The sequence below is a fragment of the Sarcophilus harrisii genome, chromosome 3 (assembly GCF_902635505.1).
Source record: "Sarcophilus harrisii chromosome 3, mSarHar1.11, whole genome shotgun sequence".
Taxonomy (NCBI): domain Eukaryota; kingdom Metazoa; phylum Chordata; class Mammalia; order Dasyuromorphia; family Dasyuridae; genus Sarcophilus; species Sarcophilus harrisii.
In genome coordinates this window covers 195258961-195274918 of record NC_045428.1, presented here as the reverse complement: position 1 = coordinate 195274918, position 15958 = coordinate 195258961, and the positions used below count along the sequence as shown (strand labels likewise).

Genomic DNA, 15958 nt, shown 5'->3' with positions numbered 1-15958 from the left:
GGATGAAGCCCATGAATTATTAGGTTTGCCATTGATCTCTGGTGACTTCTAGCTGATCTTAAAAATAGCTAGGTAAGATTGGAGAAGCTAATATATGTAGAGTGCTGAAACTCTGGAAAGGTGTGCTTGAATCAGACAACAGAGCATTTTAAGGCTAATTACATGTTCGATGTGTGTTATGAGTTAGAAGTCTGAACTTGAAACAAGGATTCTTACAAGGTGCTAAGTCAATGGAATTGATGAAACAATGGTTATCTAGTTTAGCACGATGCTTAACGGTTCTCTAGTTCAGTACATGTACTTAGTACTTAATATAGTTCTACAAGATTCACACCTATGATAAAAAAGCATATAAGCTGGGACAAACTTCAGCCAGATTCATTCAGAGGCAATCAAACCTTTTTTTTTTTTTTTTTTTTTTTTTTTTAAATAAGTTTAACCAAGCTTTTTGACACATTTTCCTTGAATTGGAAAAGAAGTCTCCTTTCTAAACATTTGTCCCATTTCAACTGAAGCACTAGTTTAGCCCTTTACAAAGTTTCCTTCTTTTACTCACCCTAATTTCTGGGTCATGGAGACTTTTCCACTGAAATCAGGATCGTGTCAGCCCCACCTTGGGCACCAAAATGTAGTGTTCTCTGGTTCGGTTTTTTGGGGTCTCTAGGAGCAGCCTTTGTTTCAGTTCAGTAATCATCATAAGAGTTACCAGATGTTGAAGTCCAAATCCTTTGGGTCTGGGCAGCTTTCTGGAGAGCCTTTCAGACTGGCCTTAGTTTCAGTGGAGAAATGTAGGAGGAGAACCTGCCACCAAGGTGGTGTGAGATGGGATGAATGAATCTAAGTCTAAGGGCTTGTGCTTCAGCCTCCAGTCCTCTGGTCTTCTCTAGCTCTCTCTCTGAGCCTCTGAGAGCTTAAGCTCCTGCCTCCAATTCTCTTGTCTTCTCTGCCTTTGAATGAATCTGGCTGAGTTTGTTGGAGCTTATATGCTCTCTTATCATAGGTGTGAATCTTGTAGAACTATATTAAGTACTAAGTACATGTACTGAACTAGAGAACTTAAGCACCATGCTAAACAACCATTGTCTCTATCAATACCACTGACTTAGCACCTTGTAAGAATCCTTGTTTCAAGTTCAGAGTTCTGGCCCATAACAGATGTGAGATAATGGCTCTATATACATATATTTAAATGAGATGGTGATGTGATGGCTCTCCTCAACATTGGTGCTTGCTGAATGTTTGGTGGTGAGATAATTGTAGGCAAGGATTGGAGAGCTGAAGGAGAGAAGTTGGGGTCAATTTGGCAGCAGCAGGAGGAGGAGGAGAGAGGCTGGCGACTCTGGGCTCCAGAATCCAAGATACATCTTTGGCAAGCCATGTGGCAGCTTGCCTGCCTCCTTCACTTCTCATCCTAAAGACCAAGAACTTTGATTGATCCTGACTCTTATTGATCCTGAGACCCTCCAGGGAGCTAGCCTGGACATTATAAGTATAGATAGTATCTTTCTCTCTTTCATCATGAGTTAGTGAATCTTCATTATCTACATGATGATTATAAAGTTAACTTTACCCTCACTAAGTGCTATTCACCTTCTTACCTTCTATAGGAAGCTTTTCCCATTCCCTTTTTATTCAATGTCTTCCCTTATTTAATTATTTCCTGTTTATCCTGCATATAGATTGCTTTGTATTTATTCATTTTCATGTTGTTTCTCCCATTAGATTATAAGTTCTTTGAGGGTAGCTTAAATCTTTAAAATCTGCTATTTGCCTTTTTTTTTTTTTTTTTTTTTTTTTTTTTTGGTATTCCCAGTGCTTTGTAAAATACCTGGCACATAATAGGTACTTAATAAATGTTTATTGACTGATTGATTATTGTTGTGAAAGATAATGTACATATTAGAGTCTAAACTGATAATGATCCTCGAGACTTAATCAGTGGATCCATCAGGCATTTTATTTTATTTTTAAAATTTAGAAAAATTTTAAAAATTGTTAAGACATTTTATAATTTGGGTCGTTAAAACAATTCTTATTTATGTTCTTAACACAATGCCTGGCAAATAGTAGGTGCTTAATAAATGCTTGGTGGCTGACTGACTAAGAGGTAGGAATGGTTAGGAAAGCATGCTGTTATATATCCATGAAGAGCTGAATTTTGAACTTTAAGTGTATTAACACTTAACAGGTTTAAGGATGAATGGAAATTCCAATGCTATTTTAAGTGGGTCTAAGTTTTGTTGTGCAATGACTTGCAAAATATAACTGATGGATCAGTAAAATGTAACATATGTAAAAGGACATTTAAACTTTTTGGCCCTTTTTGCTCATATTTGCTTTATATTGAAATGAATTGTCTATTTGTATTTGGGCTTGATTCTTTGGAGAGGTATAAAATACCAAATGATTGGATATATATGTAAAAGATTAGCTTTTATCAGAAACCTTAGGTTGTCAAAATTATTACTTATGCCTGTTTAATATTAAAGTTTAAATGTTTGTCCTTATCTGGTGCAAAGTTAAGGTGCACCCGAAGTTAATTCTGATGAAAATAATAAAAATAGCTAAAATTTATATAGCATTTACTATTTGTTAGGCACTTTACAATTATTATCTTATTTGATCCTGTCAACAATCCTAGGAGATAAGTGCTATTATTATTTTAGACCTAGGGTGTCACAGATAAAAATATCTGGAAAGAAATTATTTGCATTCAGCTTTTACTTCTGTTAGAGAGAGCAGTGAAAGCAAGTGTGGGCCAGGTCTGGGGCTGCCACTTTGAATTACATGGCTTGTTGATTGTTATTAAACTATTACCCCAATCTTTGTTCAACAGAACAGACATCTTTCCAGTCCAGTAATAAACACCCTCTGATTGAACCCTTTGTGAAGGGCAGTGGTGACTTCAACCACACCTACTCATAGGTAGGGTGATTCATCACTCATGGTTGATTAATATATTTTATGGGCTCTTTTGTGTTTGCTTATGCATGTAAAGCCTTCCTGTTAACTAAAAGTAATCTACATTGCAAAAACATTTGAATGTTTGAAAAAAATCAGATTTGCTTGATAAGCTTTGAGGTTATTCTATGTCATCTCAATAAATGTTTTAGTTTCTGCCAGCCCCATTGTGCTGCTGAATCAGTAATAAAGTAGGAAAGAGGTAGATGTCGGCTCAATGTAATTGTAGCACCTGTTCTGGAGATATTCTCCTAGTTCACATTCATACTAGCAGACTGGTGTCCTTGGAAGACAGATAAGGAAACTTCTTGTTCTTCTCTGGATCCTAGAAATAGCCTTGTTGGGATTGTTTTGTAATATTATATAGTTCATCAGCTCCAACTAGTGTATTTCATTCCATGATTATTAGTTAATATCAATTAGTCAGACAGGTGAGAAAAGGATACTTACCAAGGTGGTATAATAAAATCTATTGTTACAAATGCTCCCCCCAAAGATCTGTGCTATACTTTGTCATGAAAACATGGAGTTCAGGGTCAAATGGGCTAGAGTTTGATAAAGGATTAACTCACAGCTACTAGAAGTCCTTTTTGCTAGAGTCCTCCAGATGTTCTCTTTAGGTATGGTTTCTGCTGGGCCCCTTGTAAAGTCCTAAATATGCTTTTCTTCAGTGTGTCTAGTTTGGGTCTCAAAGCAGATACTGTGTCAACTGTTCTGGGGCTGCTAGAACTAGGGTGTCAATGGGAAAATCCAGATCCTTTGGCTTTCCATATGAGGTCCCTTTCAAACTAGGAAAAGGAGACTGAGGTAAAGATAGGAATTTTCTACTCCTTTGTCCCCCAAGTGATTCTTTCTGGGCTTGGCTAGAATGACTTTCCAAAATTAGATTGCTATCCTATACAAAATCCATAGGGCATGACCAATTCTCTTTGACCAATCCAAATATACCTCATATTCAATGTTATTCCATTTCATCCAGTGATTTACAAGGAATTCTACACTGAAAAAGAATTTCATACTTAGCCTTCAATCCAATAGAAGTACTCACACTTATTCACACTTAGTTCACTAGAAATCCTTCTACACTTTCTTTATCAACTCACTGTCTTATCTTCTATAGCAGTTCTTTAAAACCTTTTTATACTTCCTCAAACTTCCCATGCTCTCTCAACTGAAAACTGCTTCATATTTTTTTTCTGAAAAAAAGCAATGAGCCCCATCTCTGTTTGTCTCTCTGTCTCTCTCTGTCTTTCTCTCTTTCTCTCCCTCTCTCTCTTTCTCTCTCTTGTCCCTCTCTCTCTTTGTCCCTCTCTCTGTCTCTCTTTTTTTTCTTTCTCTCTTTTGTCCCTCTCTCTTTGTCTCTCTGTCTATCTTTTTGTCCCTCTCTGTTTTTCGTCCTCTGTCTCTCTCTCTTTCTTTCTCTTTGTCTGTCTCTTATCTCCTAGGTACCATTTGGAGTTTTATCCTCCGTCACCCCTGTTATGAAGTGGCCTCATTCCTTACCAAAGCTAATCAACCCCCCACCTGCTCCAGCAATCCCATTCATCCCTTCTTCTCTAAAAGACCTCCACTCTATCACAGTCACTCCCTGTATATAGTCTTCTTCCTACTGCCTACAAACATGCCCATGTCTCACCTATCCTGAAAAAAACTCTCACCTGATTCTTCCATCTTTCTATCTGTATTTCTTCTATCCTTTGTTGCTAAACCTCAAAAGATATCTACAGTGGGGCTTCTACTTTCTCTTCTCTCATTTTCTTCTTAACTTCTTGCGATCTGACTTCAGATTTTATCATTATACTTAATCTCTTCCCTCTGAAGTTACTATCCTTTAGTTGGAAAATTCAGTGGCTTTTTATCAATTTTCATTCTCCTTAACTCTTTACAATCTTTAATATTGTTAATCATATACTTTCTCCTCGTTATTACTCTCTTCACTCTAGGTTTTCAGAACATCACTCTTCCCTGTTTGTTGTGAGGATCAAATGAAATATTGCCAAATATAATAGGACAGCTTATAGTATCATTGACTTAAAAGTTGGAAGGTGAACAAGCAAGGGAGAGCAAACACTTAATAATCACCTGCTATGTGCCAAAGGCTATGTTAAGTGCTTTGCAAATATTATTTCATTTGATCTTCACAAAATTACTAAGTATATGAGGCGACCTTTGAACTCAGATCTTTCTAACTCCAAGACTCCAGTAATTTCCATTAAAATGGGAAAGATTGATTGGAATCATTCTTAAAAGATTTAAATTTCACGCAAAGGAATGAATTAGTGTTCAATATTATTTGGAGGCTGTGTCATATAGTTCATAGAGCTTTAACCTGTCAGGAAGAATGGAATAGATGGAATATAATCCTGCCTCAATTACTAATTATCTCTGTGACCCTGAGCAGATTGTAACATTTTTGGACTTGAGTTTTCTTATCTATAAAATGTGAAAATTAAATTCCTTGACCTCTGAAATCCCTTTCAGCTCCAAATCTTTGATTCTAGAGGTAATAGGGAGATAATAGAGGTAGGTTGTTGTTATTGTTGTTGTTGTTGTTGTTGTTTGGAACCCTGGAAGTATTTTATTTTACATTCTTGCAAGAATGGGTGTCTATGCTAGTAGACATGGTTTTGAAACCACAAAGGCAATCCTTTATTTCTTATCCTGAAAACCTGTTAAAGACCTTAGTCATCTTGATCTATATTTTACCACTAGACCCAGATGTCTCTGGAGGGGAAGGTGAGGCAAGTGACCTTGCACAGTGCTCCCTTACTTAAATTCAGTTCGGTTGCATGTCATGGCATCATCTCCCTGATGTCCTGGTCCTCTTTGAGGACAAAGGACAAACAACAATAATCTTGAAGTGCAAGTCCCCTAATTCCCCATTAATTGCATGTTACAAGGATTACAGAGTATGAATCTCCACCCCTCAGATAATAGAATTTCTTAACAAGTGAAAGGACATGGTCAGATATGTGCTTTAGGAGTATCTATGACAACTATGTAGAAAATGGGCTGGAGAGAGGAAATATGAGGCAGAGAGATCAATTATTACAATAGTACAGTTGAGGGGCAATGAGGGCCTGAACTATAATGGTAGCTGAATGAATAGAAAGGAGTTAGATGCATGAGATATTGTGGATATAGAATGGGCAAGACTTTGTCCATTGGACAAATAAAATGGACAACGTGGATATATAAAATAGGAGAGAATGAATCAAGAATGACCCTAAGATTCTGAACCTAGTTGATCGGAATCATGATGATCCCTCAACAGAAATAAGGAGTACAGAAAAGGGATGGTTTTAGAGAGAGATGATAATTTAAAAAACATTTTTGATTTTAAGATTCCTATACAGCATCCATGCCAAAATAATCATTTTTTATGGTAGTTTATAATGTGGAACTGGGTCTCAAGAGAGTTTTGGGGGCAGTATGTATAGATCTGGGAGTTATCTGCATGGGGATAATGATTAAACTGAAGAGAATTGATGAGTTCAAATGTAGAAAAAGAAGAGATGATTTGACAAAAGTGACTGAGATATAATAAGTCAGATAGGAGGAGACCCAGAAGAAGGTCAGTATCATAAAAATCCAGAGGATCCAGGGCAACCAGTGTCAAAAGCTACACAAAAGCTGTCTGCCTCCACAGAAAGAACTGCTAAATAGAAGTATGCATAGTGTGTTTTTATATATGTTTTTATGTATGTATGTGTGTGTCAGTATCTGTGTCTGTTTCTCTGTTAGTCTCTCTGTGTCAAACAGTGGCCTTCTCTAGTGCAGGATGGGAAGAAAGGGAGACAGTTTGGAATTTAAAATGTAACGAAAATAAATTAAAGAAAAAAGAAAATAAGAAGGATGTAGATGGAGAGAAGAACAGTAGATTTGGTAATTAAGGAATCAATGGTAAATTTGGAGAGGGCAATTTCAGTAGAGTGATTAAGTTAGATTACTAAGGACTAAGAAGAGGGAGAAGAGTGGTTGTGTAGATAGTGAGTATAGACATCTTTATTATTATTATAGCTTTTTATTTACAAGATATTTGCATGGGTAATTTTTCAGCATTGACCCTTGCAAAACCTTCTGTTCCAACTTTTCCCCTCCTTCCCCGCACACCCTCCCCCAGATGACAGGTAGACCAATATATGTTAAATATGTTAAAGTATATGTTAAATACAATATATGTATACATATCCATACAGTTATTTTGCTGCACAAGAAAAATCAGACTTTGAAATAAGGTAAAATTAACTTGAGAAGGAAATCAAAAATGCAAATGGACAAAAACAGAGGGATTGGAAATGCTATGTAGCTACTTTCCCAGAGTGTAGACATCTTTTAAAAAGATTTTTAAGAAAGTGTTTTCAAATCCAGGAAGAGGACTGTAACTACTTTATCTTGCTCTACTTGTTTACAAATTAAACTGAGGTAAATTCCTTCTGAAAGCAGAAAGCTGATATCACATTATATATATGTGCTGACCCTTTGAGATATTGGAATTTTAAAAAAATTCTTTAAGTAAGTGTGTGTGTGTGTGTGTGTTGCTAGTTTGTCTGGAAGCATTTGGAAATGGCTTCTTTCTTCTCTATAAAGGTTTGTGACATTAAAGGCTAGTTACTCTGTTCATATCCCATTTAGGATACACATGGGAGTATTTCCTCTGGATTCTTGGATGATGATTTATCCAGGAATTTGTTTGTTGCCTGCTTCTATGGATCAAGTGAGATAGAGATGTATGATTCCTATGAGTGTAGTAACTGGAAAGAGACCTAATATGGATGTTAGAAAACCAGGGATTCTTTTTACCCTTGGACTGCCTGCATCCTTCTTTTCTATTACTGAGATATTTCCTGGCTTTCTCACAGCATCAATCATTGGAGATGCAGCTGTGTTTTTAGAAGGGAAAACTGGTGGAGGGCAAAGGAACATTTTTTTTTGTCTTGTTTTTAACAGTGGACACAGATGCAAATAATTATGGGTAATCTCTAATATTACATTCATTTTAGATTTCTTTGTGCCATATGATTGTTGCACTGATTTGGGACAGAATATGTTTCACTTTGCCAAGAACCACGAGTATACATGAGTATTTTTTATATTTTTGAAAGATACACAGTTATGACAAAACAGTCTCTTGTAGGTTGTGTGTAAAAAAATGTGAGCTATAGCCAATGATTTTGACAGTGGAAACTCCATGGTCTTTGGATTGATTTATATAACTCAATATCATTTTCACCCTTAAGTTATGAAAGCAAAATGGAAAGCACAGAATAAAGATTCCCTTGTAGAATTGTATCAGATGAACTTGGAGCCTTGGGACTTATGGATGATAAATGTTAATAGTTGGTACTTATATATCACTTTATCATTTGCAAAATCTTTTTTACATGTATTATCTCATTCAAGGCTCACAACCATCCTGTGAGGATGAGTACTGGCATTATTGTTGTGCCCCTTTTTCAGATGAGAAAACTGAGACTGAATTCAAGTGTCATATTTATACTCACACAGACAGTTTAAGTCAGGGTATACTTTAAATGTTAGTCTCCCTGATTGGACTCAATCCAATTTTGTTTGCTTGTTTAAATATTTGTTTTTGTTAATGGTTAAAACAATTTTAAAGTGAAAAATAATTCACACACAGAGAAACAAAATTACATAGAATTAGAAAATAATTTCTAAGGTGACTGTTAAAATCTGCACAGGGGCATATATTAAACCATAGTGTTGAACTAAGGGATGAAGTGGGAGGAACTCTGAAATCTGGATTTGTTCTATGAAGAAGCAACTGCAGTATTAAAAATGTCACAAAAATTACTCTTCATGTAATCATAAAATATTTCTGTGATGACCTCATCATAATATTCCTCTTCCTGAAAAAAGTCATAGGTTTGAATTTATTTTTCAGTTTTGGAGTTTTTTCTCTAAGATAATTTATTTTTGAGATATTAAGTACCCCTTTTTGTTGAATTCTTAACATTGTCTCACTTGTGCTTTTCTGATTCTGGTCCTAAAGAACTGCCTCTACCTCAATTTATGGCCCTGAAAAATGATGAAATAAGATACAGCAATCCAACGGAGCTTCATGGAATGAAATGTCAGATTCCATATGTAACCATGGAAAAGAATTCCTTCAAGAGAGTGGATGATGGGGAGAAACAGGTAAACATATCTTAAGGATATATATATTTAACACATATACATACTTTATCTCACATTTGTATATACAACATCTATGTCTATAATCTACATATCTTCTTATAGATTATGTTGTTGAATTGTGTTAGTCATTTCTGCCTCTCTGTGACCCCATTTAGGATTTTCTAGACAAAGATATTGGAGTGCTTTTCTATTTCCTTCTCTAGTTTGTTTTCCAGATGAAAAAATTAGAGTTAGGTGACTCGCCTGGAGTGTTTGAGGCCAGATTTGCATTCACAAAGTTGTCTTCCTTACTTCAATCCTGGTGTACTATCTCCTGTACCAAAAAGTATCTACCTGTATCTACCTGTACCTATACAGTAGGTGAGGTGGCCTCTTTATTTATTATGTTATGCATATAATATATATATAATATTACATATTATATATATTATATATTATAATATTTCTGTAACTATAATGTATATATATGTATATAGTTATATTCACACATATACACACATACACAGAGATAAAATTCCATAGGATTAGAAAATCATTTCTAATATGCATTTATATATATTCTCAATATGTACTATATATGTATATTGTGATAATATATACAGTATATATCAATCTAATATAAAAGAGCATAAGAAGCATCATGACACAGAGAATAGATTGACTGTCTATATTGGATCTAGAAAAAAAGAAAAAAACCAGAGAAGGAAAACAAAAATGTAAGCAAACAATAACAGAAAGAGTGAAAATGCTATATTGTGGTCTATTTCCCATAGTTCTCTCTCTGGGTGTAGCTGATTTTCTTTACTGAACAATTGGAACTGATTTGAATCATCTCAGTGTTGAAGAGAGCCATGTCCATCAGAGTTGATCATCATATAATCTTGTTGTTGCCATGTATAATGATCTCCTGATTTTGCTTATTTCATTTAGCATCAATTCATGTAAGTCTCTCCAAGCCTCCCTGAAATCATCCTGTCGGTCATTTCTTACAGAACAATAATATTCCATAACATTCATATACCACAATTTATTCAGCCATTATCCAACTGATGGGCATCCATTCAATTTCCAGTTTCTGGCCACTACAAAAAGGGCTGCCACAAATATTTTTACAATGTGGGGTCCCTTTCCTAGAAGTAAAATTTTAAAAAATATTGAGGTAGGTATTTGTCAAGAAGTATAGAAGAATTACCCTTAACCCTTCATTCAAAAGCCATTGAATTTTGCACAAAATAAAGACAAATTGAAATTAACCTGTGGAGGAAAGAAGAATAAAGTATAGTGGTGTGGGGCCATTCAGTAGAGGGATAAATACTGTTCCCTATTCTTTACACTATCCTCTACTCTTCATGGTATCACAACATAGTTTGATGACTAGCATTTGCAATGGTGACTCTGAAACCTAAAGAAAAGAGGAAATTATGTTTGATATTCTGACTTTTCTGTCTTATAGGACCCACAAAGTTCCATTTTGAGTTCTATAAAATGGAGGGAGATTAGCTCCATTTTATAAGGGAGGAAATTGCTATTTTGATAGGTCATGTGACCTATGGTCATAGGGGTATTAAGGAACAGAGGGGACATCCTAATCCAAGTATCTTCTGAATTCAGTTCCACCATATTATAAATATAGCTTCATCTTGATGTTCCTTCCTTGTTGTTATTGTCCTACTACCATCATCACCACATTCACATCTTTTATTACCCTATATTATATTATTTATTATTTTGCCCTAGTTCTATAAAAAGCAAGTCTAGCCTCTCACTGTCTTCCTGATCTACATTATCTCACCCATTTAAAGGCCTCACTTTATACTGGGATGAAATCTTCCCAGGAGAGTTATGAACAAACATTCATGAAAGTGATAATGTTGTTCAGTCATGTGCAACTCTTCATGGGGTTTTCTTGGCAAAGTTGGCTGTTTCCTTCTCTAGCTCATTTTGCAGATGAGGAAACTGAGGCAAACATAGTTAAATGACTTATCCAGGGTCGCAGCTAGTAAGTATCTGAAGCCCCATTTGAATCCAAAAAGATGAGTCTTCCAGATTCTAGGTCCAGCATTCTATCCACTCTGTCACCTAGATGCTCAATGGTTATTAGGGCTAAGCAAGGGGCCCACAGACCTTTTATCAGATCTCTAGGAAATTGAGGTCATTGAAAGGGAACTTTATATTATCCATCTCTTCACATTGCTTTTATTTTTATTTCTTAAAATTATAATGATGTTTTGTTCCTGGTACTATTACCATTTCTCAGTACCCTTTCCTGTCACCTGTTCCTTTTAGGACAACAACTACCAAAAATCAACTGATAGAGCAACTTTGTCAATTTATACATTTTCAGTCTTAGTATTCTTCCTATATTTACTGAGAACAGGTTTTGGTCATTGTGGAGATGTATTGGACTAGATAGCTTCTGAGGGTCATTCCAACTCCATTATTTGGTATTTGAATCATCACTATATCTGATGGGAACATAAAAAAGGAACATCCTTTTTTGTTTTCCTCTCTCTATCTCTCTATCTTTGTCTTTGTCTATCTGTCTCTGTATGTCTCTCTGTGTCTGTCTGTCTTTATATATCTGTTTGTCTCTATCTCTGCCTTCCTCTTTTTTCCTCTTTCCTGATAATCTCACATTTATGCATATATGTAAATACTTTCCTACAAAATGCTTTCCTGCAGTCCACATTGCTATAATAATTTGTGAATTTCAGGGCAGAAAACAAAATTGTGTAAATTAATTTGTCCTGTATAAGGACAGATGCCTTTATGAACTTTGAATTTAGTGGGTTGAAAGTGCTTTGTGAATTTGATTTTGTTCATGTCTGGGAATATAAGAATTTAACCCACAAAGTCTTCAGACTAGACTTTGTAGAAATCTTGATCAGTAAAAGTGAAAATTGAACTTATCCAGGAGAAAATTAAAATTGGATCCTGTGATAATTTTATGTGATTAATGACTTTTCATTTTCCAAAAAAAAAAAAAAAATCATATGACTAAGAGAATTGAAGTCTCATTTGAATAGTCTACCTCCTAGCAAGTTGTTGCTTTCTGGCAGATGTTTAAAGCATCATATATTTCTATCAAACAGGTTTCATTTTAAAAGACGGTTTCCCATTTGTAATACTAGCTAAATTATTTTATTATTCCTTTGTGCATCTTAGCTGCAAACTGGAATGCTCTATTTTGTCATTCATTACTACTAAATCCTATTTTTGGTTCTTTTACAGCAGGAGAAAATGTCACCCATTATGTCGCCAGTTAGCTCTCCTCCTTCTTCTCCGTCCAGTTACCAAAGGGTACCTTTGACCTATGGTTATGGCAAATTGAGGAGTGGAATGGATCAGATGCATGCAGGTAAGATGATATTCGGAGAATCATGCCTGTCTTAGTAGATGATCCTTAATCTAAAATACTTTTAAGAAACCAGCCCACCAATTTTCTAGATTTAATTACAGTTGTCTGTAGAAATATGGCTCAATAATTAAATTGAATTTTGTTGAGGAATTTTGTTGTTGTTCTGTCCTGACATTGATTACAATATAGCAATGTTTTCTTGTTCCCTGTCCTCTAAATTATTGTTTCAATTTATAAGCATCTGTTTATAGACACTTTTTAGCTTTATATAGCATCTGGAGCATTGTGTTCAGTCCTGGGAATTACAGTTTAAGAACTTTGACATGGTGGAAGACATCTAGGGAATATTGAGAATATGGGAAGCTATGATATGTGAGGACTAGTTGAAGGAGCTGGGGAGACTTAGTCTGGAGAAGACAGGAAGAGAGGAATACTTATCTTTAAGTTTTTAAAAGAAGAGGGACTTGTTTTTATTGACTCTAGAGAACAGAGAATCAGGAATGATGAATAAAAGTTACAGAGACAGATTTCACCTTGTTTTAAGGAAAAACTTCCCGATGATTAGAGCTGCTCAAAGTAGAATGTGTTGTCTCAGGAGGCAGTGGGTATTGGAGGTTTCAAGTGGAGCTTGTATGGATTGTTTTTTATTTATAAACTTATAAAATAATAATTTATTATAAAATATTATTAAAATTACTACAATATTATAAATAAAGTTATAACTTTAAATATATTGTATTATTTATAGCAAAATGTTATATTAAAATAAATATATGAAATATAACAAAACATTATTACAAAATAATTTTATTTATAAAATGCAAAATGTATTATAAACATATTTTTATTATATAGATAATAAATTTGGTGTAGAAATATATATTTATATTTATAATTTGGTGTAGAAATATTTAGATAGGACTAACTGATCCCTTCCAAATCTGAGATTCTATAATTTAGTGATATAGAATGTAGAAAATTAAACAAAGGAACATGATTCATGGCACATGTTATATTATAGATCTAAATTTTTTAAAAAACATTTTCATTTTTATTACTTTTATTGAATTTTAGAATGCAGTTAAATTTGTGCCACTAAACTACACAACCTAATTACCTCTTTTGATTATCTTCAATTTACTCTGTTTATTTTGTTCTTAGTATTGTTGTTTACTTCTTTCAGACATATTTGACTTTGTGACCTCATTTGGATTTTCCTTAAGCAAAGATACTAGAATAGTTTGCCATTTCCTTCTCCAGCTCATTTTACAAATGAGGAAACTGAGGCAAACAGGACTAAATACCTTAGATAGCTGGTGACTGAAGCCAGATTAAAATCAGGAAGATGAGAATCCCTGGCTCCAGGACTGACATTCTATATATCTTGTATTTAGTTATAGATAATTATTTGCATGTTGTTCCTTAAAGGCAGGAATTTTTTTTTTTTTTTTGGCCTTAGCACACTTACCACAGTGTCTGGCATACACTAGGAGTTTAATGAATGTTTGTTGACTGACCAACTACCAGATTTTCTAATTATTTATATCATTAATACAAATATTTAACCACTCCAACTTGGGACCAAGAATAATGTTGAGAACATTTCTCTTCATTTCTACTGCTATCATTCTAGGGAAGGATCTCATTACTATTTGCATCCTCATTATTAGCCACCTGACTTATTTCAATAGCTTCTTAATGGGTCATTTCTATTCTATTTCTTTAATCATGTAACCACTGACAGTATAATCTTTATTTTACATATAAAACATTGCCTGGGTGTTGCATTGGAGGTGTGATGACCAGCAATAGTCTCCTCTGTCCTTTCCTTCCTACTTCCTTTCTTTGGGGATTTAATCAACCCTTTTTATTATAGCAATTAGTGCATTCCTTAGCCTAAGGATACAATGGCTCCTCCTCATCTATAGTTTTGTGGAGTTTATATTAACAAAAAGTTATGTGTATGATCACAGACCTTGCAGAACCTCAACTAGAAAAATCCTTATTATTCAAGCAGAGACTTTTTTCTCTGCCTTAATTTAAATTTATCTCTTTATCTTTCTTAATGCAGATAATCAACAAATAACACATCAGACTTTGATTTGTAGTTTGTCCTACCAGTATAAACATGAAAACTGAACAATCCTAGGAGCTGCCTCCAGCACCTGATGGTCCAGCTAAACTGGGTCATTCTTTGTCTTCCAAACACAACTTATTCCATGCAATTTTTGAGTTTTTCTTCAGATTGTTTTCTATGCCTAAAATGTCTTCTGTCTTCCTCTTCACTTGTTTAAATTAACATCCAATTTTTGGGGGACTAAAAGGAATATTTATTTAGGAGAAGAGGTTACAGACAAAATAAAGAGGTAAAATAAACATCAGAAGTGGTAAATATGACATTTGGGAGAACAATGTTACCAAGAAAAGGAGTTTGGAAAAAGTATTCCATTGACTGGCAGGTTAAATAGGTTTAGGAGAGCAATAGGGTTACTAAGAAAAGGAGTTTGGAAGAATCCATTAAAGGAATATGGCATGAGACCTGAGTGTGCTATTGACCAGCAGGTTAAATTCACAGAGGAGTTTAACAGACTAAGCAGAGTTAGAGTAAGGAGAAAGACTACATTAAAAGGAAGATACTATGAGGAGAAAGTGAGAGAGTACTTCATAGTGGGCTTAGTCTTGAAAAGGACTTAGCTCTTCCCTGTTCTTTAACACTCAATGCTAGGTACCTCTTTCATAGTCTTTTCCAGTCTTATTATTTTGTAAGACTTTTTCCTTATGACTTCATAAGTCATTCTGTTTTGCTCCTAGAATATTATTTATTAATGTCATACCTCTTCCCCTACTTCATTAGATTATACTTTCTATCTTATTAAATGTATAAACTCCTTTAGAACAGGTACAGTATCTTATCTGAACTATGTTATCTCCTCAGTACCAAGTATAGTGCTCTGTACACATTGAATATTTGATACGTTTCTGCTGAATTTTCAGAAAATCATTTTGCTGGCAAAAGCTAGACACTGACTTGGCTTTACTGTCTATTTTAAATTCTGCAGTTGTATTAATGGTAAAATGTCATTTGCTGATGGGGATGGTGGCATTTTGAATGTCCAACCTCTGTGTCTTAGCACTTCATAAATTCTCCTTGACATGTTTTTCTCTTGGGGTTCTGGGTCCCAGTTTAAAATGTGACCAATTAGACTTATTTTAGAATCGGACATATATGATCTTTTCTGCTGAGGCAGGATATGACCCATTATCTGCAGGTTTTTACTGCGCTGAAAAGAAGTGCTGACTTTCAGTGAAAAAGGAAAAAAAAACATAAAAAATTTATGCAAGGTTATATGAAATGGAACACCCATATCCATAACTTAACTTTGCTGGGTCCTCTGCAAATTTATGTTATATAACCCCAGCAAGACCATTATTGCTGCTAGGCAATGTCTTATGCCTTCCTTATCCCACTCACAACTCCAC

General features: G+C 34.7%; 1 protein-coding gene across 12 annotated transcripts in view; it reads left to right on the top strand.

Moving 5' to 3' along the window:
• REPS2 (RALBP1 associated Eps domain containing 2) overlaps window positions 1–15958 on the top strand; it is a 258619-nt gene that overhangs the window by 80533 nt on the left and 162128 nt on the right. For 11 of the 12 annotated variants that reach the window (XM_031958943.1, XM_031958938.1, XM_031958937.1 and 8 more), the window contains exons 3-4: window positions 8975–9120; window positions 12352–12478. In XM_031958943.1, the coding sequence (XP_031814803.1) occupies window positions 8995–9120; window positions 12352–12478 (253 nt within the window). In that variant the 5' untranslated portion in view covers window positions 8975–8994. Of the gene's footprint in view, window positions 1–2836; window positions 2926–8974; window positions 9121–12351; window positions 12479–15958 lie in introns of all 12 variants that reach the window. The other variant, XM_031958944.1, reaches the window with a different exon arrangement.